Consider the following 14541-nt stretch of genomic DNA (forward strand, 5'->3'; position numbering starts at 1 on the left):
ACATAAAATAAGGCAACGTTACATAACACAAACTTTTGTGTATACTGATTAGAATATTAGATTGCATAAATACAATAAAATTAATACTTCGGATACTCGCTGCACTAGAATTTTTACATTTTTAGGGAACTAGTTAAACATGTGGGGTTTAATTTTGGTAATACGAGTATATTGGAATGTCTGGTTCTTTTTAGCATGGAGCTAGAGTTATGGGAAATTTCAATATTTCTTTATTTTCCTTCACAAACAGTTTTCAAATCAAAAGGCGCAGTAAGGACCTTTATTTAGCTGCTTGCGTTATTAGCGTTATGCATATATGACATGGATTAATTTTCATACGCCGCAGTTTGGTATTTAATAGAAGCATTTAATACTTCTAGGATAGAAAGCAGAAATAACTAAAAATGGAGAGTTAAGGGACTATTATAAATTAAATTCTGATTTATATATATTTTATCTTTCATACATATTAGAAAAAGACGTTTGTCTTTTTGTGAATATTTTTGATACTTCAGAAAATAATACTGTGGAGGTCGTCTCTCATTAATCACTTGTAAATTTGAGAAATGTCAAACTATACAGACAACAATGCTCTTAGAAACGTCCTCGATGTTTTATCATTGTCAATAAATACTATATGTTACTTACATTTATATGGAACCAAACGGATGTGAAACAAAATTATGAGCATAGTAGTATTTAAATCATAGCACCTTCTAGTGAAAAAAAAATGCATTTTAAATGTTTTGTAAGATATAGTTAGACAAATATATTATCAGAGCTGGCTGAAACTAAACGTAGTGTGCATACGCAGGCTAGAAACACGCTGTATCTTAAAGCTCCCAAAACCTCAGTTTAAATATTAGTTACATTCATTTACATTCTGGAAGCTGAAATTAGAAATAACTGGATAGTTTCAACAATAATTTTACAAAGTTGATGATACATATATCCGTGTAGCTGTTTACGTATACATATTTAATTTTTCACTAGAAACTCAATCTTGACTTGTTTGCTAAACATTATAACATGTCGAATGCAGTTTTTGCAGATGTAAACATAAAAGTAACGACCGAATTTTAATTTTTAGTGTTTATTTATTTAAAGAAAGAGACACTACTTTTTTAGTAAGAGCCCGGACTATTATGAAGGTGACAAATGAGCAGAAGAATAGTTTGAATTCATGATTATTTTTAAATTTTGTCACTCATTAAGTAAAAATTGCACTAATGAACCACAGATTATTGTATCCAAATACATAATTTTTATTTATAATTTTTAATAGGCTACTGGTTGGAGCTCCAAAAGCTCAGACTAAACAGCCAGAGGTCGAAGAAGGCGGGGCTGTATTTCGATGCAGCATCGACAGTCCCAATATGTGCCAGATGATTCCATTCGATACTTCAGGTGAGTTGGAAAAAGAAAAACAAAACAAAAATGCTTTTCTTCGTCATGTCACAAAACCATTATAATTGTTATTATAAGCAGGCTAATTTTCGTGTGCCATAATATATATCAAAATTTAAAAAATAAATGAAATTTTTATTTCCAAATTTATCGAAATAACGCTGATCCAAGAATAAATGCATATTAAAAAACACTAAATTTTATTCTTTCTCTTTATGATTCCAAATTTAGCTTAATACCTATATTATGTTAATAGGAGTTTTGTTTGCTAAAGGAAATATAAAATAATCATCTGTTAGTAATTTTGTTTGAAAATTGTACCTTCGAAAAATATTGTTAACGTCTAATGTATTTCATTTTATGTATTGAACTATGCATTTATAAACAATAGTTTGCCAATTAAAAAGAAATGCAATATTTTAGGTTTATGTTCGCAATATACTAAAACGATGTAAGAATAATTATTGTATAAAACCCTTTGATAAGGATTTATCCCTGCTTAGAATCAAAGTCAAGCTTTTAGATACTGACATATTTGTTACGAAGAAAATCTTTTCCGTTTATTAGAAACATTCACACTGAATATAAAACTGTGTGCAAAAGTTGTAATATTACCCTTCTCAACATCGAAGTGAATGACGAACGAAACGAAATCATAATAATTTTGTAATTTAAAATGGTAGAATTGGATAGATATATTACAGCGTTTTCTTAGGTCATGGAAAAATACTTATTAAAATAATTTGACCTCTACATTCATATTTATTGTTAAAAAAACTAAAAAATTTATGTATCTTCATTTACAGGCCCTGGAAAAATTATTTTACGAGGTAACAAAGAAGATATGGATAAGAAATCATATCAGTGGTTTGGAGCAACAGTCCATAGTTCAGGCGAAAATGGTGCAATAGTGGTAAGACAATTTGTATCTGCGTGTAATGAAAAATCAGGAAATTTTCATCAGTTAAAAATGTTATCAGGATTTATTATTCAAACAATTTGAGCATTATACCTAATTTTCTAATGCGAAATCCTTCTGTTCCAATAAAGACTTTATTCTGGTGAAGGGGGTGGGGAACTTGTTTATGAAAACTAGCCTACCATAAATAAAATTATGCCTGTAAACTTGTTATTCTTTAAATAATCATTTGCATAAACAGACTTGTTATTCTTTAAATAATCATTTGCATAAACAGACTTGTTATTCTTTAAATAATCATTTGCTGAAAAGAAAATATACAAGATTGTAGCTTTTATTTAAAAAAATGGGGAGATGATAATTCTGTTTAATTCCTACTGTAAAAGAGGGAAGACAAGTGGCATCTAAAATATATCTTCAAAATTAATATAATGGAAATATCACGCATATCTTTCCTCTGAAAAATGTTTCCTTAAAAATGAATTTTCTCATTACTGTGGAGATCTTGATGAACATTAAAGCTCGATAAAATCGTGATAAAATCCCGCGAAATCCATAGAAATTAGCAACAACAACTAGTATCCCTAAAACGTTTAAACTCTCTCTCACCTAAAAATACAAATTTTCAGAGGTTTTCAACGCAGATCATTTTTCAAAATTGCCGGACTATGACATTCTGCAAGCAAATTAACAGATAATGCAATATTTAACAAAAGCGGATGTATGACCTTCGATGTTTTCCTAATAAACATGATAAGAATGGAACTGTGACGTCTGTATGACAAAAGCGGATGTATGATTTTGATTTTTTTTTTTTTTTTTTTTTTTTTTTTTTGTTCCTTCCAAGAAAACAATAACTAAGGCACTGTGTCATCAAATGTAACAAAAAGAAAAACAAATGTCTCAAAATATAGCAGTTATGTAAGTTTAATTACTGCTATCGATGGCTAAAGGTATCATTAAAAGATCTCTGCAGTTAAAAGAAGTTGAACAAAGAAATAAAATATCTCAGTCATGCAACTCCACCGACTTGTTAAATCTAAAATACATTTATATGGTATCGATACAGTTAAATTTTCTAGCATTTCCTGCTTATAATGCCCTACTCCTACTTCCCCGCTTAGAAAGAGAGTTTTCATGTTAAATAAGTAGATACATAAACAAAAGAAAATGGATTAACAGAAATGGAAAAACAAATTTTCATGTAAGAGAAAAACTTACAAGAAGTTTCTTCCTGTTAAGACCTACAAGCGAACATTAATTTAAGCTAGAAGACGAGATTTCCTGTTGATGAGTGAGAAATATCAAGATTTTAAGCAAAAAAAAAATTTTGCTAATAAAATTAAAATAATAATACTAAATCTGAAAACTTCAGATTACATTTAATCACATCAAAAAAATTATTATTAGACGTGATTTCAGACTTTCCCACTTCAAGTTTTTTTAGAGGTGGCAGAAAAAGTATGTCATACCAAAATCTTTTCTTCTTTCTTGCTTGCAGCGAATCAAAAATCATGTCATTTCAACTTTTCTGTAACATCACAAAAGAAGTCATTTTCTTTACCAATAATTTTAAAAGGAAAAAAAAAAGAACATCACAGCTTAAAATTGTATTGAATGCGTAAGAGGCTAACTTCATTGACGACATATTAAATCTGTTTTGCTTCTTGACCTTTTAATTTTTATTAGTAAGAAAGCCCTTATGAGTATTTACTTTAAAAGCAGAAATTCAAAAATAAAATTGGCATGTTTTAAGTAACGTTAAATTAATTGTGCAGGAAAAATGAAAGCCAAGAAAAAAGGCTTCTTAATGTGAAATGAATAATGCTTATTTCGGATTATAATGGAGGACATATATTGTATTTGAACACCATATAATAACTATGATTGCCTAATGTTCGTAAAATATCCATTTCTCTCTTTTTGTTATAAGATTCCTTCCCAAAGAAAAGCACATTTTTAAGCAATTATTCACTAAAATGGCGAATGAGCTGTGATATAGTATCACTTTCGATTTCATGAGTCTTTCAAGCAATATTTTTTTAATTACATTAATTTAGCGCTATCTTAATCTTCAAATATTCAGATATTTCGCTTTCCTTCAAAATGTAGAATTCTCAAAATACATTAACCTTGGTTATTAGCTTGCAGTCTGATTCTCGCCGGACTTTCATATGGAGAGCTCTAGGTACCCGTTACCACCAAGAAAACATCATTGAACGACACCGTTACGGTGGTGCTCGTTTGGGGTGGAATTATTCTGGGTTCCAGAACTGACCTGCATGTTCAAATTGGAACCATGACAAGCCAAATCTATCGGGATGTCATTCTGGAACAACATGTTTGTTTCGGGAGGGCCCATGGGCGCACAACTTGTGTTTAATGACAACGCCCGTCCTCACCATGCAAACATTGTAAGCGAATGCCTTCAATCGGAGGATATCACGCGTATGGACTGGCCAGCATTCTCACCGGACTTGAATCCAGTAGAGCACGTGTGGGACATGCTTGGCCGACGAGTTGCAGCCCGTCAACCTCCTCCTACATATCTACCGAAACTTCGGAGAGCATTGCTTTTTGAGTGGTGTAATATCCCCCAAGATCAGATAGATAATTTGATACTCAGCATGCCTAGGCGTTGTACGGACTGTATTGCATCGTCTGGGAGACATACAATGTATTAACAATCATTCCAACCATGTAATATTGGTTTTTTGTAAATAGGGTTTTTTTGTAATTTGCTCCAGGGAGGAAAAATCGCTAATTTTTGTAATAGTATCAAACATATAGCATCATTCTTTGCTCTTTACCTTTTGTTTAATAAGTAAGCTTTACAAATAAGTCAAATTTATTTTGCTTCTAACTCTTCCTTTGCGTGATTTTGCATTATCCTTATAGACATGAGTGTATTTATGATTAATCGCTTAATGTTCAACGGTCGGAGATTTTTCTTTTATTATTGACAGAACAACATAGATTCAAAATCAGATGCATTTATATGAATTTATTAAAAGATATAGAAATGTTGTCTGTGATTGATTGGCTTTCCTGCATAAAAACAAAATTTAAGGAATCATGTTGAATGTTTTCTATGCTACCAAATGACTAATATCATAATTCCGTCTCTCTTTTGTAGAAAAGCAATATTGTACAGTTCTTATTACACAGAACGCGTTTCAAAGATTTTTGCTTTCAGCTGACAGTATTGTTGCAGCTGTTATTTCAGTTTTTAATCTAAGATTACAGCTCCATGACCGAGAACCAAATACATTAAAAAGTTCCTTTGATCATTTCTTTGATTCATTCTGTTGATCTGGAATCAATTATAAACTATTTTGTGCAGCTGACGTGCGGCGTTTAGTCCAACTAGTGTAATAAAATCGTGAAGTAATGTGTAATAAATCGTTATTTAAGTGCATTACTTTTGATTGCAAATTGAATAAGAAAATATTTTCTGCATTTCTTGAAGTGTAAACAATATTTGGAAGGAAAAAATACGTTATAGAACAGAAAAGATGAATTATATTTTATTATATTTTACTTAAAGGTTTCAAACCAAAAGGAAATTCCTCGATATAAAATTGTTCTGACTTTTCGGAAAATAATTCGCAAAATTTTATCCCTAAAATTTGTGAAATATGCATCATTGTTCCAAAAATAACATCCTGAGAGGGAAATTTAAACAATAAAGGACTCTTTGTTTAATGTATAATATTATTTTTACAGATTAAATGGTAACGTCATAGAAGAATCCAAGTTAATCTTTAGACTCGCGAAGACAACACCTAAATAAACAGGCGGAGAGAAGTAGGATGTTTATGAATGGAGGAAAACGCGGGTGAGAACTACACCCGCAGAGAATTCCGCATTTCAGACAAATTGCATTATAATAATAATTTCATAGCTAGGCAATTGCTTTGTTTACCAAAATGTGAAGATCTGAATGCTACTTCATACAAATTCAGGAGAAAATGAAAAAAATACAGTGCTTTGAAAAGAAATAAAAATTCATGGATATTCCAAGTATGGTTTAAGAAATGTTGGCGTATGCAAAAAGGAAGTATAATTACTAGTACATGTAGATTACTTTTAGATTGGTAATATCCTTGATTTGTCTATTAGATTGCATAGGAGAAAATTATTCAGAGGTAATTAATTTTGCGATGATTTCCTTACATAATAACATTCGGAAATGTATGTGTTTAAGAACTCTTGAAATAGAGAAATTTACATTTTGTTTTATGTTTATAAAACTTCTAGGGTTTCCCTGTTTTGCATAACAAATTCATTTAAGTTTGATACCTTTCCTGAACTCCTTCCCCTCGCATTTTCTCGCCAGGGTGTAAATTTAAAGTTAAGTGAAGTGAGTATTTAAACGAGCGAATCTCTGAGTTTATTCAGAGTTTGTTTTCGCTAGCCAGCGCACATTTCTTTCTTATCTCGCTGTTACGCTAGTACGCCCCTTGGCCATTTTGGAAAATTGTCACGCCTGTTAAGTTTTGTTCAGTCATTCTAAGTTAGCCATACTTTAGCGTGCTAATCCAGCACTATTCTAAATCGACTTTGAAATCATTTATATTCTACGTTTAAGTTTCACCGCGAGTTGACGGTGTTATTGCAAAGCACAAAGATCGTGCCTTTCTGTTATTAGTTGGAATTAATAAAGGGTTATTTTCACCCTTCTTCTATGCTGGTATTTCATTCACGCCTGTGCGAGAATTCGCCAGGTTCATTGTAGGATCTCGTTTAGTTTATGTGGAACAAAAGAGACAGAACTTACAATTTCATAACGCAGCACAAGTTTAGAAACTTTCTTTGGTAAAGCATTATTTTGCACTAAATCTCTTTCTTTGGTGAAACGTTATATAAATGAAATTCTTACCCAACATTACTCTTGACAATTATCTGCAGTTGTCATTTTGCTTATCATCTGAAAGGCTAAGCGGAAAATTATCATAAGTAATATCCATACGAAATTAATTAAATTACTGGTTATGTTATAACATAATGTAACGTACAAATAAGCCTAAAGTTTAATGCATTTTTAGCAAAATTATGGTAGAACTCTAAAAAGGAATCTATATACACGTTTAACAAAAACATTCTGATAAATTTGGCAGAGAAGAAGGTACATTTTCTCTTCTTCTTCATATGTTTAAATTTTATTATTTTAAAATTCTATTTAAATTACATGCTAGACAGTATGCTGTTTGAAAACAATTACGCCAGTATCATTGCTTTTCAGAAATAATTTTAAATTTACTTCACAATTTGATTGCCAAAGTAATGCAATCTGGAAACAAAACATTAGAAAAAAGAAATTACAGATGAGTTGTAGTCATGATTTAAAGATGAATTTATTGGTTTATCATGATTTAAAGTCATTATTAAAAGTGAATTACTTTAGTTGATTGTCCACTCTTTGTCTGGATGTTGTTGTATTTTTTTCCTTTTGATGGAAAATAATGCTAATATCATTTAATTTATCGAAGACCAAAATACTGACTGACTATCAAATATATCATTACATCTCTAGACTATCGAACATTTAGGTGATTAGACAGGAAAACAAGTCGTTGCCATTTCTTTACTTCAAGAATTTTTAAACAAGTTGTAACTGTTAATGTGGCTTTGCTTTCCATTTGGGGATCTGATAATATAGTCGAGTAAATGTAGAAAAAAAAATTAATGTTTATATTCGTCCAGCTTACATGCGACTTATTCGTATTAAAATCTACTTCTGCAATTTTACTTTTATCTAGCTCCTTTTCCTGTTTTCTGAAACTCTTGAAACTTCTCTAATAGTGTTATTACTTCCTCGAATTCACACTAGGTGGAATCATCTTGTATTTCTACAGTTTCACTATATTATATTTTATTCTCTTTCATTATTTAACCATTCCATATGTTAAAAAGATCGATTTATTTAACTTTCAGGAAGGAACTGATACCTTTAATCTTAAGTTTCAGTTTGAGTGACTGAAAATTTATCCCTTTTGTAAATATTTATAGTTTTAGTATTTAATCAAAATAGCTTGGGTTAATATTTAAATATTCATTTCATTTTTTTCGGACATTTGTAAATGTAAAGATAGAATACTTATGTAGACGGAGAGTAAGATTGCTTTGATTAGAATGAGATCATCAATTACAGTATTCGGATACTGACTATTGGCTTCAAATGATTTTTAAGTGTGGCCTTTACCGAGTTATTCAGAGAAAACTAAATTTTTTTAAGGAGTAGTGGCTTAATGTCAATTTAAGTTAAAACTAAGAGTAATAACTAAGATTGTTAGGTGTTTTCCTTGAGTTTCGGTTTAAAAGTTACGTATAACTAAATTTGTTGACTCTAATACCAAGCTACAAGTATGATAGTAGCTGTTTATAAGTTCTGATTATAGTTTGCTAAGCCCAAACTATGATCTGAATATATTTTAAATAATAGTAATAAATTATTGTAGTAAATTACCATCCATGATTTATTCAAAATTATTTCCCCTGATGTCTACAATACTGCTGAGCGCCATCGCGATTTATTTAAAATTACTTCTGGAAAGTAGTTAAAAGATACTACTTAAAAATCTCTTCTCGGTTTTCTTAAAAATAAGTACATCATCAAAATATCTCTTTTAATTAGTACTTTGTTTAGGGCAGGATAAAGCATAATTTAAATGGTGTTTTGTCCTAACCGTCGAATAACGATAACCTTGTGTCAGCAGACATTATCTTGAAAAGAAACCAGCTGCAGTGGTTTTGATATTTTGGTGCCACATGATAAATTCTATGTCATAAACGTGTCAGAAAATTCTCGCAAATCCAGCTGTAACTCTTTGTCCATTGAACACTAATTTTTAAGAACAGTTCATCTGCTGCCATCGAAGAGAATGACCACATTGTTTCGGTTTTTAATTTTGACTGACGAATATTTTGGGTTTCGAATAGCTTGCCTATTCATCTGCTGTTCTTCGCTATTTCATTCTGGACCATAATCGAATTCTCGTGCCACATAGTCCCTTAAGAAATTATTTAGGTAATTTGATGTGTCATTTAGTGACATTTAATAAGATTTTGTGTGGATGCAAGAAGCACACGAGGGCTGTCTGCAAAATGGACGATATCCTTGAGGAGACTTTTTTGAGAGAAAATTGATTATATTTATGCTAGGCAGATTCAATAGCAGTAATCATGCCATTTGATGAAAAACGTCATCCCCTATCCAGTTTGTTTCCTTTGAAACTCTGAGCAAAATGGCCAGAAATATGACCTCGCCAAGAGCTGATCAAAAACCCTTCTCCATTTCTTATTGATGAAAAGTATCACTACCTTACGTTTCATGTAGGAATTGTAGTTTTCTCACGATCACGTTTTATCTTTTTATCTGTTTGAATACAAACGGCTACCTACATTATTAGTTTGAACCGTGATAAGTTTTATTCATGCAATTATTTTGATCTCGAAAGAATAAAATTTATTCACTTCAATATTTCAAGAACACCTAAAATTATTTCATTATGTATATATACGAAAGGTAAAAATATGTAAATCAGCTTTATAATTTAATTCAGTTATAGTCTTATAATTCCTTATTTTTAATTTGGGTATTTCGTCTCTCTATTCTAAAAATAACAACAACAACTCTAGACTGAGCCATTTCTATATTAATCTATGCCACAGGGCTTGCGTAATGCTGATGACGTAGTTAAATAGGAACCCAAACTCAAAACTTTGAGAAGAAAAACTTTTCTAATCTAAAACAAAACCTTGCTCTTGCTTAGCTTCCCTGTTGGATAATTGTGCACTTTAGGCACTGCCTCTGTTCTTGTAATCACTTTTGATCGTAGTACTCTCTTTCTATCGCAACAGTATGGGTGCGCTATGCATCACACAATTTTATACAGATTATATTTATAGAATACTGGACAGAGGCTAAGTGAGCGAACTAGCGTCTTAACAGGAAGAGAGGTAGAAGCTAAAGTGCGCAGTTATCCAACTTGGAAGCTCACCAAGAGAAGGTTTCGATTTAAGTTGCTTATTAACAGAAAGTTTCAGTTCTCGAAATTTTGAGTTAAAATATCTACTTCATCAGCGTTACGCAAGTCAAATGAGATAAACTGATATGATGCAGTCTAGGAAAAGGCATTACTATTTTTAGAATAGAGAGAGAGAATTAAAAGGGTATTGCTAGTTTAAATTATAATTTTGATCTGTATATTTTTACCTTATAAATTTGATTAAGATATGTTTTATCTTACATATATAGATATGTGTGTATGTATTTACAACCATTTATTTTCAATGCAGCTAGATGGAGTCGTGTGGTTAGTCAGTAACGCAACCACTCTCAAAAGCATTTCCGGATATTCAGCCTACATGGCATCGTTCCCACTAAAAGAATTACATGATATTGTTAAAGTTATTGCAAAAAAATTTGAAGATATAAAAAAATGCACATTTAGTTGAAGAACGTAAAAAACATTTCGTAGAAATTTCAAGATTGAACGATAATAAAAGTGCAATCTCGGTTGATGTCGCGCAGAAAAGCAAGATTGAAGCGATAACGCATATTTCTAGGTAATTTTATCTGCTGTGGCTTCTCTATGAAAACAAACCCTCGTTTTTACAAATGGTAATCGAAATACATTCCTGAAATTCCATGATGGTTCTTAATATTTAACTATACGATGGTATTTAAAAAAACGAAATACTGCTCCTTACCAATATATTATATTGCATTGATGGACCGTATGGAGTTTCTTGCAAATTTACAGACATTAAAAGTGGCTTAACTCCTGGAAATATTAGAATGTTATTTCTTTTGAATCCAAAAAATACGTAGCGACAAGAGTATTCTGTTCACTCATTGGAATCCTTTGGAGATGATGGTGGCACCAAAAAGAGGAATGAGACAATTTTGGAATGACAATTCCTTGAAATTTCTTGATCAAAATTTAAAAAAGAATTAAGCAGAGTCGTATGTGCAATTTAGTGTTATCAGCGTACGGAAATTCACCCAGCAGTGATGAGGCCTATCTGTATGGCTTATACCTAGACTTGAAATTAGCAACACCACAATACGTATTGGATGGTAAGGGATGATTTCATTTTATTAGGGTAGAAATTCGTTACGATAACTCAGAGTTTGATTTTTCATGAAAAGACTCATATTTCTAATAAAAATGCTTGAATGAAGTAATTTTAATGCATAGAGAAAAAAGTACTTCAGAAAGTAAATGAAGAATCCCGAACATAAAGCCAAAATCAAATACAATTTTTATTAGATATTTAAGATTTAAAAGCAATATATTATTGAAATCCCTGAATTTTTTTAAAAATATGTTGCTGTTTGGGATAAATTTTATTTCCAGCATAGCAAGGATATTTTACATATTCACCTCTTATTAAATGATATGTATTAATATATTTATTAATGTGTTTTTCCTCTAGGCTTGTGCGCCGCGTTATGTGTATTACTCCAGCAATTTGAAGCGACAAGATCCGGTCGGAACATGTTGGGTTGTCAGAGGATCATTCCAAAATTTTCAGGAATATTCACATTGCAGGACAAGTAAGAATGTGCCATAAATTATTAAATTACGTCTGAAGGCAATATTAACCTGCATGTCCGTTTTCTGTCTTAAAATTTTGAAGAAACTACCAACGGCCTTTATTCTTCTTTAAAGCAATAATAAATGAAAATTTCGATCCAAAAATATAAAATAAAAAATAAACAGAGTAGTTTGTTTTTAATATCTGCAACATTAGAACAACAAAAGTTTGGAAAGGAAAAAATATTACAGCAACAGAAGATGAGAGACTTAAAGATTCTAAAGGTAAAAGTGAATTATAGTCAAAGCGAGGTTATTCCTCAACAATATTAATATTAGCAATCGTGTATAAAAGGTTTAACACAAAATCCAAACATATCAAAATTAAAATAAGAATTCATAGTAGTACAAACTCTAAAAATAAAAATGAAAATGTAAAAAGAGAAAAAAATACAAGATAATAAAAATATAAAAATAATTATTAATCTTCTTTTACTGAAACTGCAATTCAGAACTCATCAGGGAAAAATTAATTAAAGCTTCACAAAAGTCGATTAATGTGTTTCGAAAACGAGTTTCATTCTCCTGGTTCATTTGAGATCAAAAACCGAAAAAAAATCTATTAAATTTTCATTTAAGACACTAAAATTTATATAAAACCGAAAACTCGAATCTGAAATGTACCAGGATTTCCCCTACATGCCATCGAAACACTTAGTAAAGCGCATAAAAACATAACATTGCGTCAAATTGAATTAAAAAAAAAACAACGTTACATTATGTAAAAATACCATTCGAAATGCAAATCCGAAATTCAAAAGCAAATAAAACAAATATACTTTAAACCAAATTGTCATTTAAACAACACTCAAAAACTGGGTTGTTCCCTATTATGCTAAACTAAACTTTTAATGCCAAGAAAATGAAAAACTTTTCACAAATTTCTTTAAATAATCGAATCAAATCTGAGCTTTACAAGCTAAAAACTAGAAACCAATTGGAAACAAAAGTTAAGAAAAACGCAAATTTACTGAAATCTTAGGACGATCTTCTAAACGAAAATATACTTAATTCTTCAGACGGCCAAACTGTGTTCTTTGTAGATTTGAAAGCTGTTCTACAGTTGCAAAAAATTGTAGCTCTTGGAAAAAGAATGCGATAAAGCTCAAAGTATCCAGTAGTAGAACTTAGTATTTAAACATGTGTTCAAAATGACCTATCCTGTTAAATTTTGCGTGAGGGGGTGGTTGGGTGCGGTTTGTAAGAAGAGGATTTTGTCTAAGTTAAGCGATTTCTTCTTGCAGATATTCGACTTTGTTGCAAATATTTTTCATTCTAAGGAGTTGAGTATGCAAGGTATTAAAGATTACTCTTTATGAGATACTGGAGTGTTAATGGATGAGTTTTATAATAGGGAAATCAAAATCTCTTTTTTTGTCATAAATTTTGATATCTTTAAAATTGATTATTTGCAAATCTAGGTAATTATTATTTCCTCGTTGAAAGTTAGTTTTTTCAAGTTTTAACCATGACGGATAAATGTGATCGCATTCTATTTTATTGAAGTTGTTTCTTGCAATAATAATCAACCATGTATCTGTAAATGTTAGTGTAATATGAACGTTGCACTTGAGATAACTGTTGTTGGAAAAGAAATTCCTTTGTGAAAAAGTACAAATTACAAATCGCTAAACTCATGCTAGTTCCCATCAGGATACTGTTCATTTGTTTAAAAAGCATTTGTAAATGCAATGCAGTTATTAGTGGGGTTTTTTTAGTAGTCAATTACGCAATGCAAAGTTGTTATTCGTTTTACCAAGTATTTCGAAGGCGTGTAGGAAAAATCTTGGTACATCTGAGATTCGAGTTCTCGGTTTTATATGAATTTTAGTGTCTTAAATGAAAATTTAAGTAGATTCATTTTTTGGTTTTTAATCTCAAATGAACCAGCAGAACAAAACACGTTTTCGAAACATCTTAATCAACTCTTGTGAAGTTTTAATTCATTTTTCCCTGATGAGTTCGGAATTGGAGTTTCAGTAAAAGGAGATTAATTCTTATTTTTATTATCTTGTATTTTTCCCCTTTTGTATTTTCATTTTTATTTTTAGAGTTTGTATTACTATGAATACTTACTTTAACTTTGATATCTTTGGATTTTGTGTTAAACCTCTTATACACGATTGCTAATATTAATATTGTCGAGGAATAACCTTGCTTTGATTCCAATTTATTTTTAAACTTTAGAATCTTTAAGTATATTTTACTTCAATCCTGCAGCTATAGCGCAGAAGGGTATAAAAATTTGCTTTTAATTTTAGCGTCTTGTTATGTTCTTCTTTATATACTTAAGAAAGATAAGCTTACCATAATATTAGTATCAAAAGATAACTATTGAATTATTTCAGAGCAATACGTAACTATACTATAAACTTTGGTTTAACTTATTCACTTATTTTTATTTTATCACTTTATTATTGTCAGTAGCGCAATATATGCCCTGCAAGTGTTTGTGTACTAACATTTTGTTAAATTTAAAATTTTTTGTTTGATTAAACAGACTGATATCTATAAAACGTTTTACGCTCATGACATACATATTCAAAAAATGTTTAAATGTTTGACATTTATAGAATACGTAATCTACATGCCAGCATTTTTCATTTGCTC

At 30.6% G+C, this 14541-nt stretch overlaps 1 protein-coding gene across 1 annotated transcript in view; it reads left to right on the forward strand.

Annotated features, from left to right (window-relative positions):
- Window positions 1-14541, forward strand: part of LOC118186562 (integrin alpha-PS2-like) — a 155264-nt gene that overhangs the window by 44987 nt on the left and 95736 nt on the right. Inside the window, exons 2-4 of the mRNA XM_035356669.2 lie at window positions 1286-1407; window positions 2214-2320; window positions 11771-11891. Of these exons, the coding sequence (XP_035212560.2) occupies window positions 1286-1407; window positions 2214-2320; window positions 11771-11891 (350 nt within the window). The remainder of the gene's footprint in view (window positions 1-1285; window positions 1408-2213; window positions 2321-11770; window positions 11892-14541) is intronic.

This window comes from Stegodyphus dumicola, chromosome 6 (assembly GCF_044657685.1).
Source record: "Stegodyphus dumicola isolate Sdum_Otavi_A_Nest chromosome 6, ASM4465768v1".
Taxonomy (NCBI): domain Eukaryota; kingdom Metazoa; phylum Arthropoda; class Arachnida; order Araneae; family Eresidae; genus Stegodyphus; species Stegodyphus dumicola.